Source organism: Nesoenas mayeri, assembly GCF_963082525.1.
Source record: "Nesoenas mayeri genome assembly, chromosome: 3".
NCBI lineage: Eukaryota > Metazoa > Chordata > Aves > Columbiformes > Columbidae > Nesoenas > Nesoenas mayeri.
Window position 1 is genome coordinate 196,971 of NC_137544.1, and position 25,814 is coordinate 222,784.

Below are 25,814 nucleotides of genomic sequence, written 5' to 3' on the forward strand. Positions count from 1 at the left end.
TCGCGTATTTACAAAACAGTTTATTAAAAATAGGAAATGATAGAAATGAGATGCAGAGCGGCGCCGCCCCCGCGGGCTCCCCCGCCGCCCGGCCCCGTGCCCGCAGCGCCGCGCCGGGAGCGCCGGGCCCGCAGCGGGACCCGCAGCCCGCACCGCGGGGCGAAACCAGTAAACAAAGTGCAGCCGAGCAGCGGGGGCGGCGAAGCGGCGGGGGCGGCCCCGGCGGGCGGGACGGAGCGGGGCCGGGCGGGGCGGGGCTGAGCACCCGCTCACCTTTAAATTAAAAAAGAAAACAAAGAAAAACAATTCTGTGCTGTGCAAAAGACACTTTGTACAATTCAAACAGAACAAACTCCATGCACATGAACGAGGGCGCTGCAGACACCCCGAGCCAGGACCCGGCTCCCCGGCACCACCTGGCAAATCCCAACAGAAACAGGGCTGGAAATAATACTGATGCACAAAGTCCCCTTTAATAGGCGGGCGGGAGGATTGTCGCTGGCCCAGCCACGGCACATGCAGGACGAGCTTCCAAGCGCTGCAGCTGGGGCTGGCGGAGGCTTCGGCGGTGGCCACGCGGGAGGGGGCGCGGGCAGCGAAGCCGCGTGGGCAGCGAAGCCGCGCCGGCCGCCGGGGCCGAGGCCGCTAAGAAGAGACGGTGACGGCCGTCAGGGCTCCGTTCCGGGTGTAGTAGAACTTGCTGAAAGCCTCTTCAAGTAAACAGGTAAGTCTGCTCTGGTCAGCCTGGGAAGAAGGAGCCGCAGTGAGGGCAGGCCCAGCCCTGCAAAGCTCGGCTCACAGAGCCGGGCTCATGGGCAGGGCCCCTCTCGTTCCTCCTGCCCCCAGCTGAGCCGGAGGATGCGCACAACCATTCACGGGTGACCCGTACCCCGCTCACCTCGCTGATGAACCCCAGCTGCACCAGCTCGGCTGCCAGCTCCTGGATGTTGTCATCTGCAACACAGGGACGGTGTGAGCCGCGCTCTGAGCGCGAGGAGCAGGGGAGGAGCGGTACTTACTGGGCTGCAGGTCACAGCTCAAGTGTCGATTCAACTTGTCTTCCAGTTTCAGCAGCAGCGTTAACTGCAAGGTGGAGAAGTTCTCGTGAGGGACTGCACAGTGGCCACAGGCACCCAGGAGCCCCCCCAGAAATCCCCATCAGGACAGGAACCCCCCTGCTCAGAGCCCCGGGGAGCCCGGCAGAACCACCGCATGCAGCTCTGCTCCAAACCACGGCCCGCAGCACCATCCTGCACAGCAACCCCAGACCGGGGGGGCTGAAAACACGCGCTACGGGTCAGGTGAACCGCGGGACCTGGCTCTGGGCCCAGATACCGCAGCGGCGGCGGGGGAGCAGCACACCGGCGGCCCCAGCACGGCCCGTGCGGGTGAACGTACGTGGTGCTTCACTCCCTCCTCCACCGACTCGATGTTGCACTGCATCAGCACCACCTGCAAGACAGGCAGAGGCCCGTGAGCGCCGCGCGGCGCCGGGGGGCAGGACGGAGCTCCCGTGCCTCACCTTGCGGGTCTCCACCTCGGCGGGCTCCGGGGTCGGGGTCTTCACCGACGGTGGAGCGATGGGAGACTTCACCACCACCTGCTGGGGCTGCTGGGGCCGCGGCATCCCGAACGCCGTGAGCGGGTAGATGCCGTTCCTGCCGGAGAGGAGCGGCGCCTGACGCTGAGCTGCTCTGACACCTTTGCAGTCTCATGCGCAGTGTAAGTTTCCCTTCCAAAACAACACGACAAAACTCCTACCTGACATCCTCCAGAAACTTGTCCAGCTCCAGCGCTGGAGACTGAGAGAAGCTGGGAGAGAAAGAAAAGAAGCAATAAGGTGAGAAGTCATTGAGAAGTCACCTAACATAACCACCTTTGGGTGCAACTTCAATCCCCGCGCCCCAGGCTGTGTCGTGGGCAGGATGAGGGCAGCGGCGGCGAAGGGCGACTCGGGCTCTGGTCCTCTGCAGGAAGCAGCTGCTCACGGGCATGAGGGACGAGGCGGCACTAGTTACAGCAGAGCGGGTGTCGCCTCCGTGCGCGGTGCTCACGCTGTTGGGAAGCCAGCCCAGCCCACACCGCGTTTCCAAGGACCCGCCACACCAGCCCCACGCAGCCCGGGCCCATCTCGGAGCAGCCGACGTGCAGTGCGAGCAGCCGCACCGCTCCAGGGATCTAACGCTGTGCCCACGTCTTCCCACCGGAGCTCAGGACCCTTTCGTTCAGCGTGCTGGTTCAACACGTCATCTCAAAGTCTTCCCGCCAGTTTGTTTTCAGTTCCCTGGCCCCCAACTCCCTGAGCAGCCTCCTCGCCGGCGGCAGAGCGGGACGAGCAGCACCGGCCGCCCTGCCCTTTGTGCTGTAACTTGTGTCTCTGCTGCTCTTCCTGTTCCCCAGCCTCGAGGACACTCAGTTCCTGCACGCGGTGACGATTCCCAGCCCCAGCCAAGTCGGCTCTGACCCGCACCAGGGCTGCTCTGAGGTCACCGCACCGGTAACGGCATCAGACGCCGCTCCCGGCCTCTGTGCCCTCCTGCCCTGTACCCGCACCCGACATCACACGTGCTCTCGGCAGCCCAGCGCCGCGCTCGCGACGAGCTGGAGACCGTCGCTTCCCGTCCGCTTCCCGTGGTGCTGGTTCTGGGCCGAGCAGCAGCTCTCCTCTGAAGCTGCGCTTGCCTTCGCGCGGCTCAGGGCTCGGCGACGCCACGGCCGCCCACAGCGAGGGGCCCACGTCCTCCTGGCTCTGATACGCGGAGACACAGGCTCTCCGACCTCACTGATTCCCCAGTAAAGCACCTTCCTCCCTCTAGTCAGTTCAGCTTTTCAGTGTCCGCTGGACACAGCTTCTGTCAGACCGGCTGCAACAGGAGCTCTGAACCGCCGGTACTCCCCGGTCAGGGCTGCTCAAAGGGCTCCAGGGGTCAGCGACGAGTCCTGCTGCGATCCCGAGGGCTCTGCCATGGTCCCCAGTGCTCCGCTGTGACCCCGAGGGCTCTGCCGTGATCCCCAGTGCTCTGCTGCGACCCCGAGGGCTCTGCCGTGATCCCCAGTGCTCCGCTGTGACCCCGAGGGCTCTGCCGTGATCCCCGAGGGCTCTGCCACGATCCCCAGTGCTCTGCTGCGACCCCGAGGGCTCTGCTGTGATCCCCAGTGCTCCGCTGTGACCCCGAGGGCTCTGCTGTGATCCCCAGTGCTCCGCCGTGATCCCGAGGGCTCTGCTGTGATCCCGAGGGCTCCGCCGTGACCCCAAGGGCTCCGCCGTGATCCCGAGGGCTCCGCCGTGATCCCCGAGGGCTCCGCCGTGATCCCCGAGGGCTCCGCCGTCCCACCAGATCCATGTGAGCTGCATGTCTGCCCCGGTCCCCAGGCCGCTCTCCAGCCATCTCCAGCGCACATGACCTCTGTTCTTCCCCGTCCTCCAGGACACTAACAGTTTTCAGCACAAATTCCATGTTTTTCTAGCTCGGTTCGCACGGCACTCCGATGAACCACCTGGGAATGATGCTCTCCGACATTCAACGTCATTCCTGTGCTTTCTTCTCCCTTTCCGAGCCTCTGCAGCGCTGCGCCAGCACAGAGCAGGTCCAGGCGGGCACATGCCCGACAGACGATGCTGCAGCTCGGAGTCCAACCCGTGCACAGAATCTGCCCTGCGCTGCTTTGGCTGTTCACTCCTCATCCTCCACTTTGAACCTTTAGCTAACAAAAACCATTCCAAAGGGAATTCAGGACTATTATTTATTAGTAGTACGAAGCCAGAGCGTCAGTTTTCAGAAGGTCGGTGTGGCTCAGAGAGCTCCTCGAAGGAACGGTGCGTTCTAACTTGTCATCTTGACCACTTTGTTCGGTACGAGCGGCCCCGAACGCTGGGCTGCCCGGCAGCACCCGGCCTGCTCTGGAAACAGCGTCCACATCTCACAGGTGCTTCCGCTACCCCTCACCGAGCCGAGTTCCCTTACCGTTGTCTCTCCCGCTGCTCCATTCGCACCGTGGTCCCTCATCGCGCGTTCCCAGCCGCTGCCCAAACCAGCCTTTCCCTTCGTGTGTTGCACACAAGCTGCCCCATGGATAAAACCCCGCAGAGCCCTTTCTCCAACACGCTGGACTCCGCGTGACCGGCCTGCGGTCGGTCCCAGTGGCCCCCCAGCCGTTCGGCCAGGTTTGCAGAGGTGTCCCAGCCCGGCTGGCTGCCCAGCCCTCCCCCGGGGACATCCCACCGCAGCTGGGAGGAACCTGCTCACCGACCAGGGCGCGAGGCCTGTCACCAGGAGTCACCCTGCGCAGACCGTGTGCCCAGAGGGCGGCTGCTCCTCCACCAGCGGCACCAGCAGCTGTCTGTTGTCCCCCAGTGGGTGGCGAAACACCACCGCAAACGTGAGGAGCCCTTCGTGCCCATCACCCCGGTGCCCTGGCACCCGCCCCACGCACGCCCCGCCACGGGGTACTCACATCATCTTGACTCCTTCCCTGTCCTCGTGATTGATCTCTGCCAGCACTGCACTCATGTCGAGGTTTTTGGTCATTTCTTCTAGAGCATTTTCAGGAATCATATCTGTTAAAAATGAAAAAAATTAGACCCAAACAACCACAATTCCTTTCCAACCTAAGAGAAGCAACGAAACCCCAGGTGCTCTGTGCCGGAGCAGGCAGGGCGGACACCGCGCCGCCCTGCAGAACGCGGCACCAAGCTCCGTACTTACGCTGGTGCCCCACGATGCAGTGAGCAGCCAGCAGCTTCAGCGACGGCACCTCGAACAGCGCCTGGTGGAACAGCAGCTCCCGGGCAGTGGGGCGCTTGCCGGGGTCCTGCTCGAGACACTTCTGGATGAACTCCTGGAAGACAACGGCTGCGTGAGACCACGTGCGACGCCGATGTGGCCGCGGGCGCCGGCCCGGCCCTCACCCTCTGCAGGGCGTCCTCCAGCAGCTGGATGGCACTGTTAATGGCCTCTTGCGGCACGTACGACGACTCCCCGTTACCCTGGATCTCCAGCACCGCCATCTGCGAACACAAAGCAGCGCGTCAGACGTCCTGAGTGACTGAGCCCGGAGCGCGGCCAAGCTGAGATCACGACAGTCTGATGCTGTTTCAGGTCACGGTCTGTGGGCGCAGAGAACGACTGCTTCGTTACAATAGCTCATTTCTGTTATCCCAGCAGATCACCAGGGAGACCTGAGAATGGTGCCAGCGTCACCTCAGATGGCATCTCCAATTTGAGCCTCATGATCCGTTGGCTCATACCTCTCTCGATAATTACATCCCCTAATGAAGCCGTAACTGCATGACCAGCAGAGCCCGCCGCTCTCGCGGCCGTACGACGTGCTCTGTGCCGCTGGCAGACAAGCAGGCACACGACGCCATCCAGAACCATCCACACACGCATACACCGATTCCCAGCGAGGACAGGCTGGCAAAAGACTCTGCACAACGTCTTAGGATTCAGCTCAGGCTTCGCTTCCTAAAACCTGTGTTTCCACAGTTCTCTTCCTGCTTCACCTATGGGATATGCGGCACAGGTTCCGCACGCTGTGGGCTCTGACAACCCTTCCCATAAAACAGCCTGATCAGCAGCCCCATGTCCCCTGCGCCTGCCGAGTCAAGGGCAGAGAAACCACCGAGCTGCCGAGCCCAGGTGAGCCAGACCTGCACCCGACCAGCGCCAGCACCCGTCAGCGGGGCGGGCTGGCCCGGGGCGCTGGGCTGCGCCGGCCCCGCCGCTGCCGCAGCCAGAGCAGCGGGTTCCGTTCCCCACGGGCCGCCTGCAGCAGCGACTGTGCCGCCAGCCGGTGGGTCAGACACAGAGCTGGCCAGGACTTGCAGAGTAATGAATTCTGCATCAGCAGCTTCAGAGAGAACTAAGCTCTTCACACCTCGGTGAAGCACTCAGGCGAGAATCCATAGGAGAACAAAAGGCACTTGTCCCCAGGCTGACCCCATAACCACAGCATCTCCACAGCCCTCTCTCTCCCTGCAGCTCGTTCCTGCTGCCCCACGGCCAAAGGCTCCACACTCACCTCCAGGGCACACATCCCAAAGGAGTAAATGTCCACGGCAGTGGTGACATTGGCAACCTCTGTAACACAGAAATAACACTGTTATCGGCCCATCCCCGCACCCAGCAGCACCGCAGGACCACCTCTGGGCCAGGCTGCGATAGCCCCGCAGCCTCCTCTCCCTCCTCTGCTATCAGGAGACAGAGAAGTTGGAGCATTTGAACAGGCACATAACTCAAAACTGTTAATGGGATGTCTCACGAGCCCGCAGCTGAGAACAAGAGGCAGAAGAGCTCGGAAGCGTCAGTAAGGCCAACAAGCGGCTGCACCGTACCTCCGTATTCTGGGGCAAAGAAGTGCAGGTTCTTCTGCTCCTCACGACAGGTCTTCACGTGGTTGTTAATGGTGTCCGGCGCCACTAGAAGAAAGTCACAAACGCTGAGGATGCAGGAGCTGCAGCCAGCGCCGGCCAGAGCCCGGGCACGGCGGCCCCGGGGCCCCGAGCGCAGCGCGGCCGCCACGCCGCCCGCACCAGCCCCGTCACCCACCCTCGCGTTCCCCGTCGCCTCCTCGGCTGCAGACGGACCAAGGCAGCTCAGCGCCACCTGCCAGAGCAAACCTGGAGGCCACAGCTCCTGCCGAGCAGGCAGACAAGCTGCGCAGGACTCCTGCTGGGGTGCACGTTCTCACGCACCCAACTTAAATCAGACCTGCAGTGCCTGTCACAAGCCACTCAACTGTACCAAAGCCCTGGAACAGCCAGAGGTGCCCAGATCACGGCAATCAGCCACCCGCATGGGGCTCTGGGAGAGGGACAGACCCACGGGGCAGCTCTTGCACACGCCAGCAGGGCACGGGTGCCAAAGGCCTCCAAACGCCAAGCCAAGCTGCTCAACGAGGAGCGACGGGCAGCCTGGGAGCAGAGCGGCCACAGCGACCCCACGAAGATCTGGGGGGCTGTAACAGCACAGGATCCCGCTGATCTCCGTACCATGGGCTGGAAGAGTGAGCAGGAGCCCAAGGCCCATCCGAAGCTGCGCAGTGTGCGCAGCCGAGGTCCAGCACCCCGGACACGGGTGCAGCGGCACTGCCCGGTGGGGCCGGGGCCCTGGGGAAGGGCAGAGGGTCCTGGGGTCCCAGGGACAGACACCGTGTCCACAGCACTGCAGGGACCCAGCACACTCCACCAGAGCTGCAGTGACGTCCCCGGGCAGGAACCCCAGCACGGAGCTGCCCGGCAGCACCGTCCTGCAGGTGCGGAGCAGAACCAGACCCGCACACAGACACCTTTCGAACCACGTTTTGTTTAGCTGCGTTTTCCAACACACCTCTAAATACTGTTAGTGCCGTGTGTTGGACGGCAGGGCCAGTTCGATACCCAGCCGCCCCGTGCTCTGCTGCTGGGCCCTGTTTAACAACACAGAGGCAGCAATCGGTCCCCTAACGGGTTATCAACAGAAACCTCAGCCAGTAACACGGCCACTGCCGCACCAGAACGGCAGGGACAGCGGGCCCTGGCCCAAATTGCGCCCGCTGTCTCGTGGCTGTCTCTATCGGCACACACGTCTGCGTCTCACTACGGACGTGGCATCGAGCCGGGGCATGGGGACGGGTGGGCACGGGGACGGGCGGGGGCACAGGTACGGCTGGGCGGGGGCACAGGTACAGGGATGGGCAGGCGGGGGCACGGGGACGGGCGGGCACAGGTACGGCTGGGCAGGGGCACAGGTACAGGGATGGGCGGGCGGGGGCACGGGGACAGGCGGGCACAGGGCACGGGGACAGAGGCGGGGACAGAGGGGCGCACAGCAGGGCTCGGGGCAGCGTCCCTCTCCGCAAGGCTGCGGCTGGGAGCACACGAGCAGCTTATCCCAGCACAGAGCACCACCAGCACCAAAACATACCAGCCTTATAGCAAGGGAACACTGTGAGTTAGAGACAGCGTGTTTGTGTGTGTTACGGATACAGATACACACACACATACATAAACACACACAAAATAACATACATTACGTATACAGTGACAGCCACACCACAGGAGCCGAGAAGTTTGCTCACCATTAGCAAATACGCTGTGAAAGGCTGTTGGTAACAGAGCGGCCCGTGAGCGGGAAGCAACACACGGCAGAAGGCGACGAGCTGGTGACGCAGCGAGCGCTGCACAGCGACAGGCGGCGTGCAGGACCCGCAGCGAAACGCGGGCCCGAGGACGCACGTTCACAGGGAGCACCGCTGCTCCTGACCGAGAACCGGGGCGGGCACGGGACGAGGCAGCGCTGACCCAGCGGGAGCCCACAGCCCGCCCGGCGCTGCTCTGCGCGGTGCCCTGCAGCCCTCAGCACCACACAACTGCGCTTCCCAGTGCTCCGCAGCCCTCAGCACCACACAACTGCGCTTCCCGGTGCTCCGCAGCCCTCAGCACCACACAACTGCGCTTCCCGGTGCTCCGCAGCCCTCAGCACCACACAACTGCGCTTCCCGGTGCTCCGCAGCCCTCAGCACCACACAACTGCGCTTCCCCGTGTCCAGCAGTGGCACCTCGGCAGCAGAACCCACCGACACCCCTGGACACAGCACTGAACAGCAGAGTTAACACTGAGTAAGACTCGGTCTCCTGGCACCTTGGCCTGGAACTGAGAAGAGTCTGGACAGGCCGCAGTCAAACACAACGAATCCCGGAGCCGGTCTGATGGAGACAGGAAAGCGGCTCCTGTGATGGAGACAGGAAAGCGGCTGCCCCAGCCGAGCGCCCGGAGACACAACTGGGAAACCCGTCACACCACAGAGCTTCCCTGCCCTGCGGGACCCTGCCCGGCACGTGGGCCTGTACCGGGACACCATAACACACCATAACACACCACGCAGAGCTTCCCTGCTCTGCGGGACCCCGCCCGGCACGCAGCCCTGTCCCGGGACACCGGAGGCGTCACAGGACACCCCAGTCTGAGGCCTCAGTTCTGCCGGGTGCTCCAAGAGCTGCCCAAAAGGATTTTAGTTCAAACCCTTCACCTCTTTCCACCTGTGACTGTTCTTACACTCCCAATGAGAATTACAGGAAACATCTCCCGACACTGCTTAGCGCAAGCGCTGACAGACAGCTTAGCGCTGTCTGAACACAGCGCCCCGCGCAGAGCGCCCACAACCTGCAGTGAAACACCTCAATCTGTGCGCTGCCACTTGTTACGCAACACAGAAACGCAGGGACCACGGGACGGTTTGTGTTGAAGGACCTTCCCAGCCCCCCAGTGCCCCCCCTGCCATGACAGGGACATCTGCACAGCTCAGGCTGCTCAGACCCCGTCCAGCCTGGCCTGGGATGTCTCAGGGATGGTTCAGCCACCACCTCTCTGGCCAACCTGGGCCAGGCTCTCACCGCCCTCAGCACAAACTATTTCTGCATCACATCCACCCTGAACCTCCCTCCTTTAGTTTAAAACCATCACCCTTGTTCTAACACTTCAGACCCTGCTCAAAAGTCTCTCTCCATCTTTCTAACAAGCCCCCTTTAATTGTCAAAAGGCCGCACTCAGGTGTCCCCGGAGCTTCTCTCCTCCAGCTGAACCCCCCAGCTCTCTCACCTGTCCCAGCAGAGCTGTTCCAGCCTCGGGTCATTGCTGGGGCTGCTCTGGCCCCTCTCCAGCAGCTCCATGTGTGTCTGTGCTGAGGACCCAGAGCTGGACCAGCACTGCAGGGGGTCTCACAGAGCGGGGCAGAGGGGCAGGATCCCCCAAACCTGCTGCTCCCGGGGCTGGGGACGCAGCCCAGGACACGGGTGGGTTCTGGGCTGCCAGCGCTCATGGCCGGGCCATGGCCGATCGGTCACCCAGCACCCCAGGTCCTTCTCCTGGGGCTGCTCCCCATCCTCCGTCCAGCCTGGACCGACACCGGGGCTGCCCCGACCCAGGGGCAGGACCCTGACTTGGCCTTGTTGAACCTCATGATGTTCTCATGGCCCCGCTGCTCGAGCTTGCCCAGGTCCCTCTGGATGGATCCGTCCCTCAGTGTCCCCTGTCCCACTCACATGGTGTCACTCCAGCCCTGCTGAGGGTGCACTCGAAGGTTTTCATCTGACCACAGCTCAGAAAGCAGCGGGAACACTGCAGTCCCTGGATCACCAGTGGATTACGCACCGCAGGTGTCACAGCACCGTGGCGCCGGCAGCTCCCCGCCCAGCAGCGCGTGTCCTGCAGGCACCCGCAGCCGCCTCGCCGCAGGTTCTGCTCCTCCTTCAGCAATGCTCTCTTTTGCTCCAAGGGCAGAGGAGCTTTCCGGAGCACAGCCCGAAGGGCAGGGGACAGCGACGGGACCACAGCTGAGCACAGCACGGGGAACCCTTGTTCCCCTCACACCTCTGAGAACCGCTGCCCCGCTTCGTTTAAGTACGCACAGGGCAGTTTCCAGACACGAGCCCGCCGTAAGAAATAATGACATGAGGCGACGAACACAGGCCTGACGCCGTCAGCGGTTCCGGGGCCACCACCGCTCCCTGGCACGGAGCAGTCGGCGTGGCTGCGGCCAGCAGCACCAGGCACCCTCCCGCGGTCCCGGGACACGGCTCTGGCTGTCCCAGCTGGGTGGGCACATTCTGCAACGTGGGCAACGTTAACCCCAGCCTGCACCACAGCCACGGCTGCCACACCTGGGCGGATCCTCTTCTGACCACGAGCCCACTCACTCTCAGTTCTTTTTCTAAGACAGGACAAGGATCTCCCGCAGCCTTGGGCAACGGAGCCTTTGAACACGAGTGGGCACGGCAGCCTTGGGCAACAGAGCCTTCTGAACATGAGTGGGCACGGCAGCCTTGGGCAATGGAGGAGCCTTCCGAACACGAGTGGGCACGGCAGCCTTGGGCAACGGAGCCTTCCGAACACGAGTGGGCACGGCAGCCTTGGGCAACGGAGCCTTCCGAACACGAGTGGGCACGGCAGCCTTGGGCAATGGAGGAGCCTTCCGAACACGAGTGGGCACGGCAGCCTTGGGCAATGGAGGAGCCTTCTGAACACGAGTGAGCACGGCAGCCTTGGGCAATGGAGGAGCCTTCCGAACACGAGTGGGCACGGCAGCCTTGGGCAATGGAGGAGCCTTCCGAACACGAGTGGGCACGGCAGCCTTGGGCAATGGAGGAGCCTTCCGAACACGAGTGGGCACGGCAGCCTTGGGCAATGGAGGAGCCTTCTGAACACGAGTGAGCACGGCAGCCTTGGGCAACGGAGCCTTCCGAACACGAGTGGGCACGGCAGCCTTGGGCAATGGAGGAGCCTTCTGAACACGAGTGGGCACGGCAGCCTTGGGCAATGGAGGAGCCTTCTGAACACGAGTGGGCACGGCAGCCTTGGGCAATGGAGGAGCCTTCCGAACACGAGTGAGCACGGCAGCCTTGGGCGGAGGAGCAGGTCTGCTCAGGAGCCACAGCAGCGCAGCGCTGCTCCTGCAGCCGCGCTCCCGGCACGCGTCCCTGCCGAGGACAGCACTGCGCTTTAAAGAGTCCGTCTGATTGTCTAATTGCTGCTGTCCCTCCCACCGCGCCCAACAGCAGCAAACTCTGTGGAACCAGCGCGCAGCTGTGAGGCAACTGCTCGTGACGCGGGCGCAGAACCACCTCCGGCCACGGCGTGGGCACAGAGCTGCCTCCGGACGCGACGCGGGCGCAGGAGCCGGACGCTGTGGAGTGCGTCTGCTGGTCTGCAGAACCGCCCACTGGGTAGAGGCCACAGCTCCAGACAGCAGACGCAAATGGCTCGTCTTTACAAACAAAATGCTGGCTACCCATGAGAAAGATGGCAGTTGTGTAATACTTGCAAACTGAACCAGAAAGAGAAGGGTCTCTTAGGTACTCGAGTCTACAACAGACGTCCTGTAAGCGGCCTGGATGGAGCACAGGAGCCAGGTGTGTTTGCAGCATCCAGGTACCTGACGTGCACAGCACTCGGAAATCCCTCCCGCCTGGGCAAAGTCAGGTAAGATAATAAAGCGAACCCCGCGATGTCATCGGGCTGCACGGAGAACAAGGTGTCACCACGTTCACAGGTGGATGGGCACAGTGACCCCATCTCCCTGCGGACAAGCGCCTGTCAGGTTTGTTACCGAGAACAGAGACCTCAACTCCAGAACAAAGAGACAACAGGAGAGTTCTCTGATGGAAAGAAGAGCCACAGAGGCCTGTGGTTTATGAGAAGAGGCTATTTTTAGATGACAGGCGAAGCAGAATATTCGTTCCTATACACTATCGACATCAAACCAAGAATTCACACCAGTCTACCGGACGGCACGTGCACACTCCGGCTTGAGATACCTGCACAAGTCGGACGGAGTGCAAAACTGCCAGCGCGAGGGTGCGCCAAGGTACACCGTAACGCATCCTGACTGCGCGGGGACACGAACAGCGGAGGTGCACAAAGCAGAGCACGCGGTGCTGCGCGGCCAGAACCGCCGCTGCTGGCTCAGGAAACGGAACATCGGGCAGCGCGGCTGCCCGCCCGGGGCAGCTCTGCCGGGCAGCCCGAGCAGAGCCAGCAGCTCGCTGCAGCCAGTCGGTAACCCGGGCTACAAGTGCTGGCTGCTCCGAGAAGCACTCGTGGCGCTCAGTGGACACAGCTCCCAAAGCTCCACAACGCTGGGAAGAGAACTCTGCGTATTAACATGAGAAAGACTGCAGAGCGGTCCTGGGATAACGCGCAGACACAACCTGCAAGTTTTGACACCACTTCTCAGGTCAGTCCCTTGAGCTCCCCACCAGAAAGGGGCTCACAAGGAAGCAGCGCCCAGTGCCGGTCCTGCTCCTGAACATGGTCCAGCCAAGAGCGAATTCAGCACCAGCCTCTGGCCCGCCCGACACGGAGCTGGGGGAACACGGTACACAGGTTCACCAGATCACCCCCGAGGGATCAGCTGCCGCCCGCTGACGAGCACCCTGACTCCAGGCAAGGGCCTCCCCCAGCAAGGCTTACCTGACCCGATTTTGATGAGTCCGTTGTGCTGGATGAAGATGGTGTCACAGGTCAGGTTCCCGTGGATGATTGGGGGGTCACAGGAGTGGAGGTAGCTGGAGATTGAGAACAGAGACGGGTCAGGAGACCTTTGAGGGTTCCTGCAGCTCACTCTGCTGGGTCTTGTGACAGCAGCCAGCACAAACACAGACTGTCAGCTCCCAAAAGCTCATCGGAGCCCCAGGTACTCATCAACAGCCACCCTTCGCCAAATGGCAACCGAATTCTCTCTGTGGAGGGGGAGTGCTGTTCTGACATCTGGGTTGTTTTTCCCAAGCTGTTATCAGCCACACACCAGGTCTGGCTCAGGCAAAGAGTCTTTAAAACCAAACCTAAAAACCCCTACATTCTATTCAACGGGGTTGCACTAAGGTGGCTGCAGATCTGGATCATCAAGAAATGTATAGATCCACACACACTTCTAGCAATAGCACACCACGATAATTCTGAGCCCACTGCATGCTACAGAGCTGCACCTGCCACGACTAAGAAAATGGGAAGTTTTCCTCGCTCTTCTCATGCGTAGTTTGATTTATCTGAGACTTCCTCGGCACATCCCCGCGGCCACAGTTAGACCCGGGCTGCAGAGCTCTGGGGAGCTCCCTGAGCTCAGCTCCCGCACGCCCTGCAGCACCCGGCACAACTGCTGCGACGGAAGCCCTACGGTGCACCCGTCTCTCTATTTTAGGGGCTTCGTCACGGTCTAACTGAAGCCTGTGGACGTTGGTGACACTGCAGACCGTGACTGGGTGACAAAGCGCCCTGCAGGCTCCGTTCCACGGAGCTTGCGAACGCTGGCAGCACGTATGTTCACAGCTTTCGGTACTGCAGCACGGGGGCTCCCCCCGCACAGGCAGCTGGAGCGCGAGAGCAGCTGGCGTACCTGAGAGCAGAGAGGATCTGGGTGCACCACCGCTTCCAGGCCTGCAGGCACACGAGAAGGACACGAGTCACTCAGGGGACGAACCGCAGCGCTGCGACTCGCAGCCTATCCGCGCGCGGGGACGCGGCTCTGCTCCGCGGCTGCACCCAGCGCAGGGGCACAGAGCTGCCTCCTGCTCGGCTTAGTTGGTACCAGGAAACACGCCTCCCCCAGCGCCGCCCGGGGACAGACGTCCTCCCTCTGTCCCGCACAGTGCGAAGGGACCCGCTGGTCACGCCGCACGCAGGCGGCCGCGGAACCGCTGGGGGCAGAGCAGCAGCGCAGAGCAGCCGGCCCGGAGAGCCCGCGCTGGACTCGCTACCGCACAAAGAGGAGCTGCAGCCACGGGCCATCCCGGGTGCCTTCCCATCAGGGCCCTCTGCTGAAACAGCTTCCCAGGCTGACGGCGCTAAGGGAAAACGGGCATACATGGAAAAACAGTTACCTTCTCATTCATAGTTTTGTGGTTTTTCTTTGTCTTCTTCAGGAATTGTTTCAGGCTCCCCGAAGACATATATTCAGTGATGAAGATCACCTGCGGGAGCAGTACAAGACGTCACCCTCTGCGTCACTAATTACCTGTAGGACACAGTGAGAAAACCCAACAGACTGCTCCCTGTACTTACCCTGGCCTTATTCTCTTTCACATCAGCCCAGTATTTGTGAAACTTCACTATGTTCAGATGTTCCAGCTGAATTAAGTTGTCAAATACCGCTTTAACTTTTTCCTTAACAGCAAGAAGATGAAGACGTTACATCAGAGACCACATCGCCCAGATCTTACCTTCTTCTTAGGTCTTGATCCCTTCAACAACACTGTACGTGTCGAGCTCCTACGCTACGAACAAACAGCGCGCGATTCCACCCGCACGGCAGCTCGGCTGAGCGCGAGCGCACGGGCGCAGCACCGCGGTTCACGCCGCGTCCACACGGGCCGGGCTGCAGCCCCGCACAACGGCTCAGCAGCCCCGCCACCCGCCCTGCGCGCTCTGCGCCCCCGGGAGACACGCCGGCTCACCTCCTGGAGCTTGAAGTTCTTCCGCTCGGAGAACTGCACCTCGTTCCACACGACCTCCACGCCCTCCTCGGTGTCCATGGCCAGGTAGGCGCTGTCGATGCCGGGGACGTTGCGCTGGTTCACCTGCCCGGCAGACGGACACAGTCAGCCCGAGCCAGCGGGGCCGCACCGGTACCGCACGCCCTTCATTTGGGTGGTAACGACTCTGCTCGTTAACTTTTCCTAAACGAGCATCCCAGGACAGTGCACCTACACGTCAGGAATGGAGCACACCCGAACCTGAGCGCGTTGCAGCCCGCACGAGCAGCAAGACCTGGGCACACCTGAGGGAGCTTCCTTCGCATAAAGGCTGTTCTGCAGCAAACGCTGCCTTTGGGCAACAACCCCTTAGATTCTTACAGTTTATGATACCCACAGTTCATTTAACCACCAAAAAGCCTCCAGCCATACAAAAGGGATGTAAAAAAAATCTCAAGAACTCAGATAAAACTTTCTGCCGAAATTTTCTGAAAGGTGATGGGATAGAACTCGAGAGGAAACTGATCCGAGCACAGAGAAACCCAGGAAAGCTGCAGGTTGGGATCACCCCATTGAAACTGCTGCAGTGATTAGTTAATAGATGCAAAGGTTAACCCCGCACAAGGACATCCACACCTGATATTAAAGACACAGATGAGCCCTAAGAAAGCAACAAAGCAGGAGGAGGGACCTGGCAAAGCCGGGGTTTAAAGCTGAGCACAAGGATGGCTGGAGCAGCACCCAGTGCCAGGAGACCTCCACCGGTACGAGAACAACCCTGCTCCCGGCACAGTTCACCACAATATTGCCTCTCCGCAGCCAGGTATCAGCGCCCACAGAGACACGCGGGTTCCCTCCTCCCACACCGCGCACCTCGCTGCTGGGGAAGGCTTGCACCGGCCGCGGGTCCAGCGGGTCGGGTCCTGCTGCACCGTGGCCACCGCACCCCCGCCCCGGCGTGCTTGGGGCAGAGAGGGCAGAACGCACCCTTCAGCGGCTGATCGCCGACCGCTGCCGGTCCCCACCCCGGCGCGTTCCCAGAGCCGCGGCGCCGCTCCTCCCCGAGGTAAAAGCCACTCGGCCGCTCGGCAGCGCTGCGGGAGCTCCTTCCCTGGCAGCCGCCCGTGACAGGCCCATCTCACCCCTTCTGGTACCGCGTTACGGCAATGAGAGCTGACCGCAGCGTTCTGCCACCCACAAACTTATTTAAACGCCATAGATAGGAAATAACTACCGAGAACACAATACTAACCAGTAAAACTAAGAAATCAGTTTCCAATGGACAGTGCTTTTAACTCTGGTGGGCCGGTACGGACCGACGTCATCCATGATCAGACTGCAATGAAAACTCAAGGCTGCGTTTATAAAGAAGAAGGGCTAACACGGCGAAGGGGCACACACGGAAGAATTGTGAGCAGAGAAACGAGTCCACTGCGGCAATACATTCACTGCCGCACAGTATCAATTTGAAAGCTTGCACTATAACAGGTGTCACCTGGGCCCGGCCCGGGAGGCGCCGCTGGCTCTGCTGAGGGACCAGAGCCCTGCAGGGACACGGGCAGGTCAGAGCCCTGCAGGGACACGGGCGGGCCGGAGCGCCTGGCTCTGCTGGGGGACCAGAGCCCTGCGGGGACACGGGCAGGCCGGAGCCCTGCGGGGACACGGGCAGGCCGGAGCGCTGGGCGATCAGCGGCGGAGCTGGAACCAGGGCTGCGCGGGGTCTGCCCGGAACGGGGTGACGCCAGCGCCAGTGTGAACGGGACCGGTGACCGGGCAGCGCTGCAGAGCGGACCTGGAGCTGTCAGCAGCAGCTCGGCAGGAGCCAGCAGTGAGCCCAGGCATCACGGGGACAAACCGCGTCCTGGGGACACTGAGCAGTCCGACCAGCACCAAGGGGGTTGTTCCCCATGCCCAGCACGGGGCCCCACGGCTGGACAGGGACAGGAAGGTCCTGGGATGTGTCCCGAGGAGGGGACAGAGCTGGGGAAGGGCTGGGGGGAGCGTCCCATGAGGAGCAGCCGAGGGCTCTGGGGCCACCACGGGGCTCTGCAGCGACAGGGGACGGGGTGAGCGCTGCCATCGGCTCCAAGCTGTGTCACGAGGAAGCTTTTCGCTGCTGGGGGGTGACGAGCCCCGGGACCGGCTGTGGGAGAGGGGCCGGTGCCCCGACCAGCGGGTGTTCGAGCGGCATCCGAACAGCCCCTCGATGACCCGCTGCAGCGGGGGCACCGGGCAGCAACCGATGGTCCCGGCGGCTCCTGCCCCGACGAACTCTGTTCCGCTCCACCCTCAGCCTGGCAGCCGCACCGGCAGCCCGTCCGCACAGCGGGCACCGGCAGCCGCACCGGCAGCCCGTCCGCACAGCGGGCACCGGCAGCCGCAGCGGCAGCCCCTCCGCACAGCCCGCAGCGGCAGCCCCTCCGCACAGCCCGCAGCGGCAGCCCCTCCGCACAGCCCGCAGCGGCAGCCCCTCCGCACAGCCCGCAGCGGCAGCCCCTCCGCACAGCCCGCAGCGGCAGCCCCTCCGCACAGCCCGCACCGGCAGCCCCTCCGCACAGCCCGTCCGCACAGGGGACATGCCTTCTGTGATCTTCCACGGGAATCCCAACAGACCCATGACATTCAATATTCCGAAGCTGCAGGTGACACCGGAGCGATAAACGAGAACAGCACAACCGGAGCAATACAGGCTGATCAGTAAACTGAGCAGTGCATCATTGTGGAAACCCAGACGCAGTGGGGTGACATAGGCAGGAATACGGAATATAGGCCATAATTACATAAAGACAGCCCGAGCTGCAGAAAACAGCTACTGAAAACCACCACAGAGACAAGAGGCTCAGCACCAGCAATGCTGTTCCCTTCCCGCGCTCGGCCCTGCACAATGAGGGGTGACAGGTCTGAGATTTAAGGACATAATTGCCATATTTATCATCATAACGCGATTTTCCCTCTCTCCAGATATATATATATATATACACTGATACTAGCATCTGAATACTTGGCCAGGCTTGTTACATTTAATCATTAAAGAAAGACGAAAGACATTAATTCCTTCAAATTTTAGTGCAAGAAACATCTCGGGACGAGAGCAGCGTAGGAACACCCAGCACAGGGGACAAGCCGAATGCAAACGGCACCGGCAAAGGCTTCACCAAGTCCCCAGACAGCGGAAAGGCAGCGGTGGGGCAGCGTGCAGGGGACGGCGGGCCCACGGCACCCGGCCCCACGGGCACCCCGGCGCCCCACGGCACCCCGGCCCCACGGGCACCCCACGGCACCCCGGCCCCACAGGCACCCCACGGCACCCCGGCCCCACAGGCACCCCGGCGCCCCACGTCTGTTCCCCGCCAAACGACTGCCCCACAGCACGGGGAACGTGGGGCGGGGGCTCTCCTCACTCTGCCCCATAGCACGGGGAATGTGGGGCGGGGGCTCCCCTCGCTCTGCCCCACAGCACGGGGAACGTGGGGCGGGGGCTCTCCTCACTCTGCCCCATAGCACGGGGAATGTGGGGCGGGGGCTCTCCTCACTCTGCCCCATAGCACGGGGAACGTGGGGCGGGGGCTCCCCTCGCTCTGCCCCATAGCACGGGGAATGTGGGGCGGAGGCTCTCCTCACTCTGCCCCATAGCACGGGGAACGTGGGGCGGGGGCTCTCCCCGCTCTGCCCCATAGCACGGGGAACGTGGGGCGGGGGCTCCCCTCGCTCTGCCCCATAGCACGGGGAATGTGGGGCGGGGGCTCTCCTCACTCTGCCCCATAGCACGGGGAACGTGGGTCGGGGGCTCCCCTCACTCTGCCCCATGGGGAACATGGGGCGGGGGCTCTCCTCGCTCCTTTGCCAGGACACCTGGCCCGCCGGGGTTAACCCGTGCGGCTCTCGGTGCCCCGTGGTGCCCCGGCCACCAGCTGCCGGTGGGCCGTGCTGGTGACACTGGTGGCACCGCAGGGCCGGCTGAAGGCGCCGCGCTGTTCCGGCCGGAGCGCGGCCAGGCGCTCAGCTGAGCTGGGATCTGCAGGGGCTGAGTCAGGCGGGGGAAACGGCTCCGCAGCCACAGAAACCGACGGCAGAAGCACCGACGCGGCTCTTTGCGCACAGCAACGCAGCCCAAGGAACTCCAGAGCCCTTCACGTGAAGGGATTAAAGAGCAGCAGGGGAAAGAGACTTCAGAGCTGTGACTCCACGGCACAACTTGGCTCTAGGGAAAGAGTTTGGAAGGAACGCTCCCCTTGGGCAGGTTACTCCAACTGCCCAATGCAGAGTTCTCCCACAGCTGTCAAACATCTGGATGCTAATCACTGAAAGGACAGAGACCTTTGCAGAGACACGATCCCTCAGTTAAAACAAAATACTGCCTAAGCCACAAGTGACAGCAACTATTTACAATTAAGAAAAAACGTATAAACATTGGAAAAAACCCACAATAACTAGAATACTGGTACAGAATGAAACGTGCACTGCAGGAGAGATGGGGAATGGCAGCGCATTAGGCCAAACGCTTCTGAAAGCGGCATGTCGGTGCAGAGCAGCCTGACTTTGCTAGAGCTCGCTTAGGCCAGAGAACAGCCCAGAGTCGCGCCGGCCGGCAGGCACAGCCGAGGCCAGAGGTAACGCACCCACGGGCCCGCTGGGCCACGGAGCCGGAGCTCTCGCTGGCCGCAGAGCAGCCTGCTCCCAGCACAGGGGAGCAGCGCCCGGGTGGGACACTGGAAGCTCATCTGGAGCCAGCACAGAGATCAGCGCGGGCAAGGGATGGGAAATCCAACGCCCGAGGCCGCAGTGCGCTCCGCGCTCTAACGAAACCAACAGCGCTGGCCTGCGCAACCGTGTCCGTGGTGGCAAAACGCTGGAAAGGCATTGATCCAAAAGGAATGTGGAAATAGCTAGTGTGACACAACACCCCGAGGAAAGAGAACATCAGTGATTACCATGGCCACACAGAGCAATTCACACAGCAGTCAAAAGCGCAAGAAAACCCGGCATCAGCGGGGCAGCCGCTGCTCCTCCGGACACACACAGGCGGGGCGAGCCTGTCCACGCGGAGCCCGAGGGGACGCGTCGCCTCACCCGTGCGGAACGCGGGCGGCTGCGGTCGCTGCCTGCCGGGGAGCGGCGCACAGAGCCCCATCCAGCGCCAGCGGGGAACGGCACAGAGAGACGGGTCAGCGAGCGGGGAACCAGCACCCTGCACGCCGAACCGCGCAGCGCGCAGCCAGGGCCCTGAGGACACCGCGGCACCCCGGGCACCTCCTGCGCATGGGGCACCGCGGACGGCCCAGCACACCAGGGACACCGGGGACGGGCCCGGGGCACCAGGGACAGCGGGGACACCAGGGACGGGCCCAGCGCACCAGGGACACCATGGGGACATAAGAACCGATACTCTAAGTACAAATTGTAAATAGGCTGGTAAAAATCATTTATGACACACAGAAGACAAAGAGAAAGGAATTACTGCATGTTTCCAATAATACAAGAGCAAAAAAGCAACCAATGAAGTGATCAAACATCACATTTTAAAGAGAATTATAAGGAAGCACTTGATCCTGACATATATATATATATATACTTTTCTATATATAGAGATATATCTAAAATAAAATGTAAAGCTGGCTACCATGGGCTATATATCAGAAGTCCCCCACCCCGGGGAACACCCCCCCCGCCTCACGCACGAGGGATTTGTCTGGCGGGACGAGGCACAAATGAACCTCTCCATCTCAGCAGCCGCTGAAGCAGGGGCACAACGCGGAAAGTGCTCCGGCCGCTGAGCTTGCAAAGAAGTCAGTAACATGTCAAGCACGGGACAATAATCAGGCACAGACAAGGCCATTTATTTCTCAAGGGAGGTCGTCCATGGCCAGCAAGAGCTCAGACATCACTGTCCACGCACCCCAGAAGTCAGCCCCAAGATCCGGGGATCTGCAGGGAAGACGTGCAGCCCGCATGGCTGCGGCGGCGCAGCACGGAGCGAGCGCCAGCCCCGCGGGGGACGGAGCCCAGCAGGGCCGGACGGACCGTCCCGCTGCCTGCGGCGCCCGCGCACGTCCCCAGGAAAGGGCAAAGGCGCCCGCCCTTTCTCCTGCTCCCCTTTTCTCCTGGTGGTGACGGGCTCCACGTCCCCGCGAGGTCTCGTGGGATGAAGCAGCGCCGGCCGAGCTGCCCCGACCGCGGAGGGAGCCCCGCGCAGCCCGGTCTGCCGCCCCTTCCCTCCGTACCCCGCGGACACCCACACCCGACGGGAACCGCCTGCTCCCACAGCCACGCCACCACGCAGCTTCATCCAACAGGCTGCTCACTAAGCACATTACAGAGACATTTATAATAATGAATTATATATATACTACTATATAGATTACATAACAAAGTATTTATTACAAAGTCTTGGCTTGTGCAATCACAGTGTGTTTTCTCACCCAGAGAGAAACGCGGTCAGTGCCGCTGTTGAACACAGGACGAAGCACAGGACCATCCCGGTCTGAACGGTTCAGTCCCCCCGCTAACACGAGCTGGCCAGGCCCGACGCAGCAACCACGGGCCGAAAGTTAAAACATTCCACTGCAGCAGAGCACAAGATCTCCTGCCCTCATGTGCGGGCCCGTTGTCTGTCTGGGCCGTGTGGCTCCCAGGGACAGGAGGCAGCGAGCCCAGCTCTCGGTTTCAGGTTTAACACCAGTCAGTGGCACGAGTCTGAAAACAAACTGCATGTCGCTGCAATCCACCTCTATTGATACGTTTCTATTCCTAGGAGGCATAGCAGGTAATTCTGAAGATACTTGGAAATATAAATTATGCGTGCTGACTGAAGGAAGGCGATGGAGCGTCACACAAGGACAGCCGAAAAAAGAGGTTTTGTCAGGGAGAAAAGCCAAAAGGAACAGGGCAGGTACAGGCTAGGAGACCCTGCCAGCCCCAGTCTCTCCCTCCCGCGACTCCCCCAACCCCGAGTCGGGGTCCTCCCTCTGCCCCTCCTCAAGGAGACAGCGTCGGGCTGGACACGAGGAAGGGGGTGACGAGCCCTGGGACCGGCGGCCGATGCCCCGAGCCTGCGGGTGTTCGAGAGGCATCCGAACAGCCCCGCGATGACCCGCTGCAGTTGCGGGCACCGCGATGGCCGGGCACTGGGAACAGGGGGCGCTCCCTCCAGCCCTTCCCCAGCTCTGTCCCCTCCTCGGGACGCATCCCAGGACCTTCCTGTCCCTGTCCAGCCGTGGGGCCCTGCACTGGGCACAGGGGACAACCCCCTTGGTGCCGGTCGGGCTGTTTGGTGTCCCCAGGACACGGTTTGTCCCCGGGCCCACTGCTGGCTCCTGCTGAGCTGCTGCCGACAGCAGCACGTTCACCCTGCAGGGCTGCTCTCGGTTCACACCAGCTCCTGGTGCCGCCTTCCCTTCGAGAGCCAACACACTTCCAGTCATATCAGCCCGTACAGCTTAGCCCGGGCTGCTGGAGACAAAACATGACCACGTAATTCCCAATCTCGCTAACCTGATTGCGCTAACAGCTGAAACTTTCCTCCTCCCGCCCAAGACAGCCTCCGGTTCTGGACACGGACCGCGCACACAGCGCGATGCCCGAGAACCGAGAGCCGGGCAGCGGCCGCTGCGCCGCACGCGACCGGACCGCGGCAGCGGAACGAAACCGGAGCGAGCGGCGGCGGCGGCGGCTCGGGCAGGAGCCGGCACAGGAGCGGCGCCCCGGCCCCGCCCCGCGCCCCGGCCCCGCCCCGCCCCGCGCCCCGGCCCCGCCCCGCGCCCCGGCCCCGCCCCGGCCCCGACACCGGCGGAGCCGCCGCGACGCGAGGGCCAGGGCGTTGCTGGGCGTGGCCAAGGCACGTTAAGCCTATGGGAGCTGGCGCTGGTGATGTAACGCTTAGCGCCCCCTGCCATTGGCTGACGCAGCTGTCCTTCTCGAGGCCGCCCCGCCCCGCCGCGGCCCGCCCCGGGTGCCCCCGGTCCCGGTGGCTCCGCCGGGCGCCCGGAGGCGGCAGAACGGGCGGGCCAGCGCCGGCAGCGGGCCGGGCACGGCCACCGCGGGCCGCTCGGGACCCGCGCCCGCCGGGAGGCGCGGGCGGGCGAGCTCGGGAACCGCGAACCTGCGGACTGCGGGAAACCACCGAGCGCCCGCACGTTCCGCTCACGGCGACAGCCCGGGCCCGCCGCCCCTCCAGCGGCCCCTGCCCCAGGGCGCCGCTCAAAACCGGCTGCAGCTGTTCGCTCTTTAAGCGAGGTTATTCCATTTCCAAACGTACGTACAAGGGCATAACTCACGGCGAGCGGCACGCGGGGCGCGCACGTCCTGCAGCCCGGCCGCTGTTCTCTCCAGATCGCACCGTAACCCGCTCCCGCCGCAGCGGCCTCGCTCCGCGCCCAGAGCGGGTATCGCCGAGACGAGGAGCCGCGGCGGCACGTCCCTTTCCCTCACACGTCCCTGCTGCCGCGGGCGCGAGCGGCAGCCCGTCCACAGCGTGGGCTGAGCCGTCACCGCGGCCCCGCGCCAGGCGAGACACGAGGGTGCTCGGGACGCAAGGCTGGTATCCCAAACACATCACCGCCGCTCACAGGCTGGGGCCCAATCAAGCCACAAATTTGCACACAAAATTAAGAGACAAACCAGAATTTAACTGCAGGATGTGTTTTTCAGACATGTGAGACACACGCCCGCAGGCGGGCGGCGGCAGCCGGCGCGGGTCAGACACCACCAGCACCCCCGCAGGGAGGCCCTGCAGCCCTGGCGGGCAAAGGCTCCAGAATCTGAGACCTCGAGCCCACCCCAGGTCAGTCAACAACTGTTCTTGTGGCCTTCAGCAGCCACTCCTCCACCTGCGAGGTGAAACAAAGCCAATCCACCTCACACAGAGGCCTCCGAACCACCCTGCCGCTCCCATCCTCGAGCTAGAACGCTAATCCAGCCATCCCAAAATGGTAAGGAACTTACTGTGTTTGGGCCTTAATTTGTCTGCAGATAGGGAAACTGAAATCCAAAGAAAACACCAGAGCCTACCAAACCGTCACTTTTTGCAAAGGAGAGTACAGAAAAGCCTAGAAGGAATTTTACCTTCCTGTGTCACAATGATCTGTATTAAATAAAACATACTGAAAAGACAGCACAAACTAAACACCAGCTTTGCTCCCCACATGTGCCAATTCAGCACAGATCCCAGGAAAAAGCACGTCACATTACCGTAGGGAATGTATTGTGGTGGATGTAATTAAAGCTTCATAGCGATACTCCCCCCATTGCCACCCAAACCGAACAGCTCCACCAGAAAAGGCACTTTCTTACCATACCACACTGGGCCTGGGTTAACAAAACCAGGACAGCTTTCAGGCAAGAAAAGGTACCAAACTGTGGGAATACTTGACCTTACTTTGACCTCCACATTTGCATCAGAATAAATGATTTCCACCACCACCAGAGCCTGAATTACCCTGTGCCTATAATAATGGATAAAGCAGATAAACCTCTATGCTCGGCCCCAATTTGGGTGAGAAAAGCTCCATCAGCACTCGTGCCGCAGCGCTGGAGCTGGCGCTTGCTGTCGCTCAGCAGCTCCCGCAGCACACGGCTTGTCCAGTCAGAGCAGGTTCCACTGAGCCAGCATGAAGCAGAAACCAGTTTGTGGAGACCGGCCCAGTAAGATAACCAGAGCACAGCAGAGAGTGGAAAATGGGAGAGGTCCAGAACAACGAGATCTAATCTACAGGAGGATTTGGACATACACACCGAGAAGTGGATGTGAATCAGACAAGCCAAGAAACAAGTCTGCATGAGCTGGCTATGCTTTTCCTAACTGAAGACGTCAAAGCAAACCAAAAGCAAACCAGAATTCAACGCGGATGAGCCTGGGTAACCGCCTGCCTCTGCAGCAGGTGCTGCTCCCTTCACAATCCCTTGGAACGCCAAGGGCTCTCTAGTCATTGCTCTGTTATTCCCGGAGCAAAAGAGCTGTGACACAGCCGCACCAGGAGCGCAGGAGACAGTCCCCGCCGGCCCCAGCAGCTGCCCTGGCGCCGCCCGCCTGCGGGGCTGCGGCCCCACGGACCTGCAGGGAGCAGAGCGGCTGCGCTCCGGCCTCCACGTTCCCGACCCCACGGACAGACGGCCCCACCCGCCCCCCTGCCGCCTCCGGAGCACGCCGGCCCCTGGGCGGGGCGCGGGCTGACCCGGGCATGGGGGCAGCCGGGGGGCAGGACCCCGCGCGGGGCTCCCCCCGCAGCCCGGCGGTCCGGCCCGGGACCGGCCCCGCACTCACCTCCTCGCGCCGTTTCTGCCACCGGCCGCACGGCGACTCTTCGAGGATCTCGGACTCGTCCTCGCTCTCCTCCTCCTCCTCCTCCTCCGGCGGCGCCGCAGAGGCCACCGGCGCAGACACCGAGGTCATGCCCGGGCCTGACGACGCGGACTCTGGTTTGGAGTCGGAGCCGCTGCTCGGCACCTGCTTGGACTCGCCCTCCGACATGCTGCGGCGGCACAACCTGCGGGCCGGGGCGCGGCCGTGAGGCGAGGCGAGGCGAGGCGAGCCGGCCGCGGGACCAGGCCGGACCGGGCCGCGCCCGCCGGGCCTGTCAGCCGGGGCCGCGCCCCGGGCCTGCTGGCGGCGCCCGACCGAGCCGGTTGCGGCCCGAGTCGGCGGAAGGCAGCACGGGAGTACAGCGAGGGGGAGGCGGCGGCCCGAGGCCGCGCACTTACCGGGCTCGCCCGGCACCTCCCGGTCCCCAAGCGCGTCGCTCCTCCGCAGACGGGCCGTGGCCGCCAACCGCCGCGCTGCGTAACGCGCCGTCCGGGGCGGGGCCTCCGGCCCGGCGGCCAATCAGAGCCCGGAAACGTGTCGTCAGCCTCCGCGCATTGGCCGGTGGGCGGGGCT

At 62.5% G+C, this 25,814-nt stretch overlaps 1 protein-coding gene across 4 annotated transcripts; it reads right to left on the bottom strand.

Moving 5' to 3' along the window:
• NRBP1 (nuclear receptor binding protein 1) lies at window positions 1–25,765 on the bottom strand. Of its 4 annotated transcripts, XM_080342531.1 has the most exons (18): window positions 25,640–25,765; window positions 25,203–25,425; window positions 14,927–15,049; window positions 14,535–14,636; window positions 14,354–14,443; window positions 13,870–13,910; window positions 12,948–13,042; window positions 6,335–6,418; window positions 6,022–6,080; window positions 4,910–5,008; window positions 4,707–4,839; window positions 4,456–4,558; window positions 1,762–1,812; window positions 1,523–1,658; window positions 1,399–1,452; window positions 1,020–1,083; window positions 899–954; window positions 1–744 (listed from the first exon to the last, which is right to left on the bottom strand). In XM_080342531.1, the coding sequence occupies exons 2-18, from the start codon at window positions 25,407–25,409 to the stop codon at window positions 646–648; spliced, it is 1,596 nt and encodes a 531-aa protein (XP_080198657.1). In that variant the 5' UTR covers window positions 25,410–25,425; window positions 25,640–25,765; the 3' UTR covers window positions 1–645. The 4 variants fall into 4 exon arrangements, with proteins under 4 accessions (XP_080198657.1, XP_080198659.1, XP_080198656.1 ...); XM_080342533.1 differs by lacking the exon at window positions 1,399–1,452; XM_080342530.1 differs by having other exon boundaries at window positions 899–1,083.
• Window positions 25,766–25,814: the final 49 nt, after the last annotated feature.

Excerpts from the sequence above, each read along its gene's own strand:
- NRBP1 (XM_080342530.1), bottom strand. The coding sequence starts at position 25,409 with ATGTCGGAGGGCGAGTCCAAGCAGGTGCCGAGCAGCGGCTCCGACTCC. Across the intron at positions 1,813-4,455 it reads AGGGAAGGAGTCAAGATGAT|CTTCTCTCAGTCTCCAGCGC; the intron begins GTGAGTACCCCG and ends TTTCTCTCCCAG. Across the intron at positions 1,453-1,522 it reads CCGAGGTGGAGACCCGCAAG|GTGGTGCTGATGCAGTGCAA; the intron begins GTGAGGCACGGG and ends CCTGTCTTGCAG.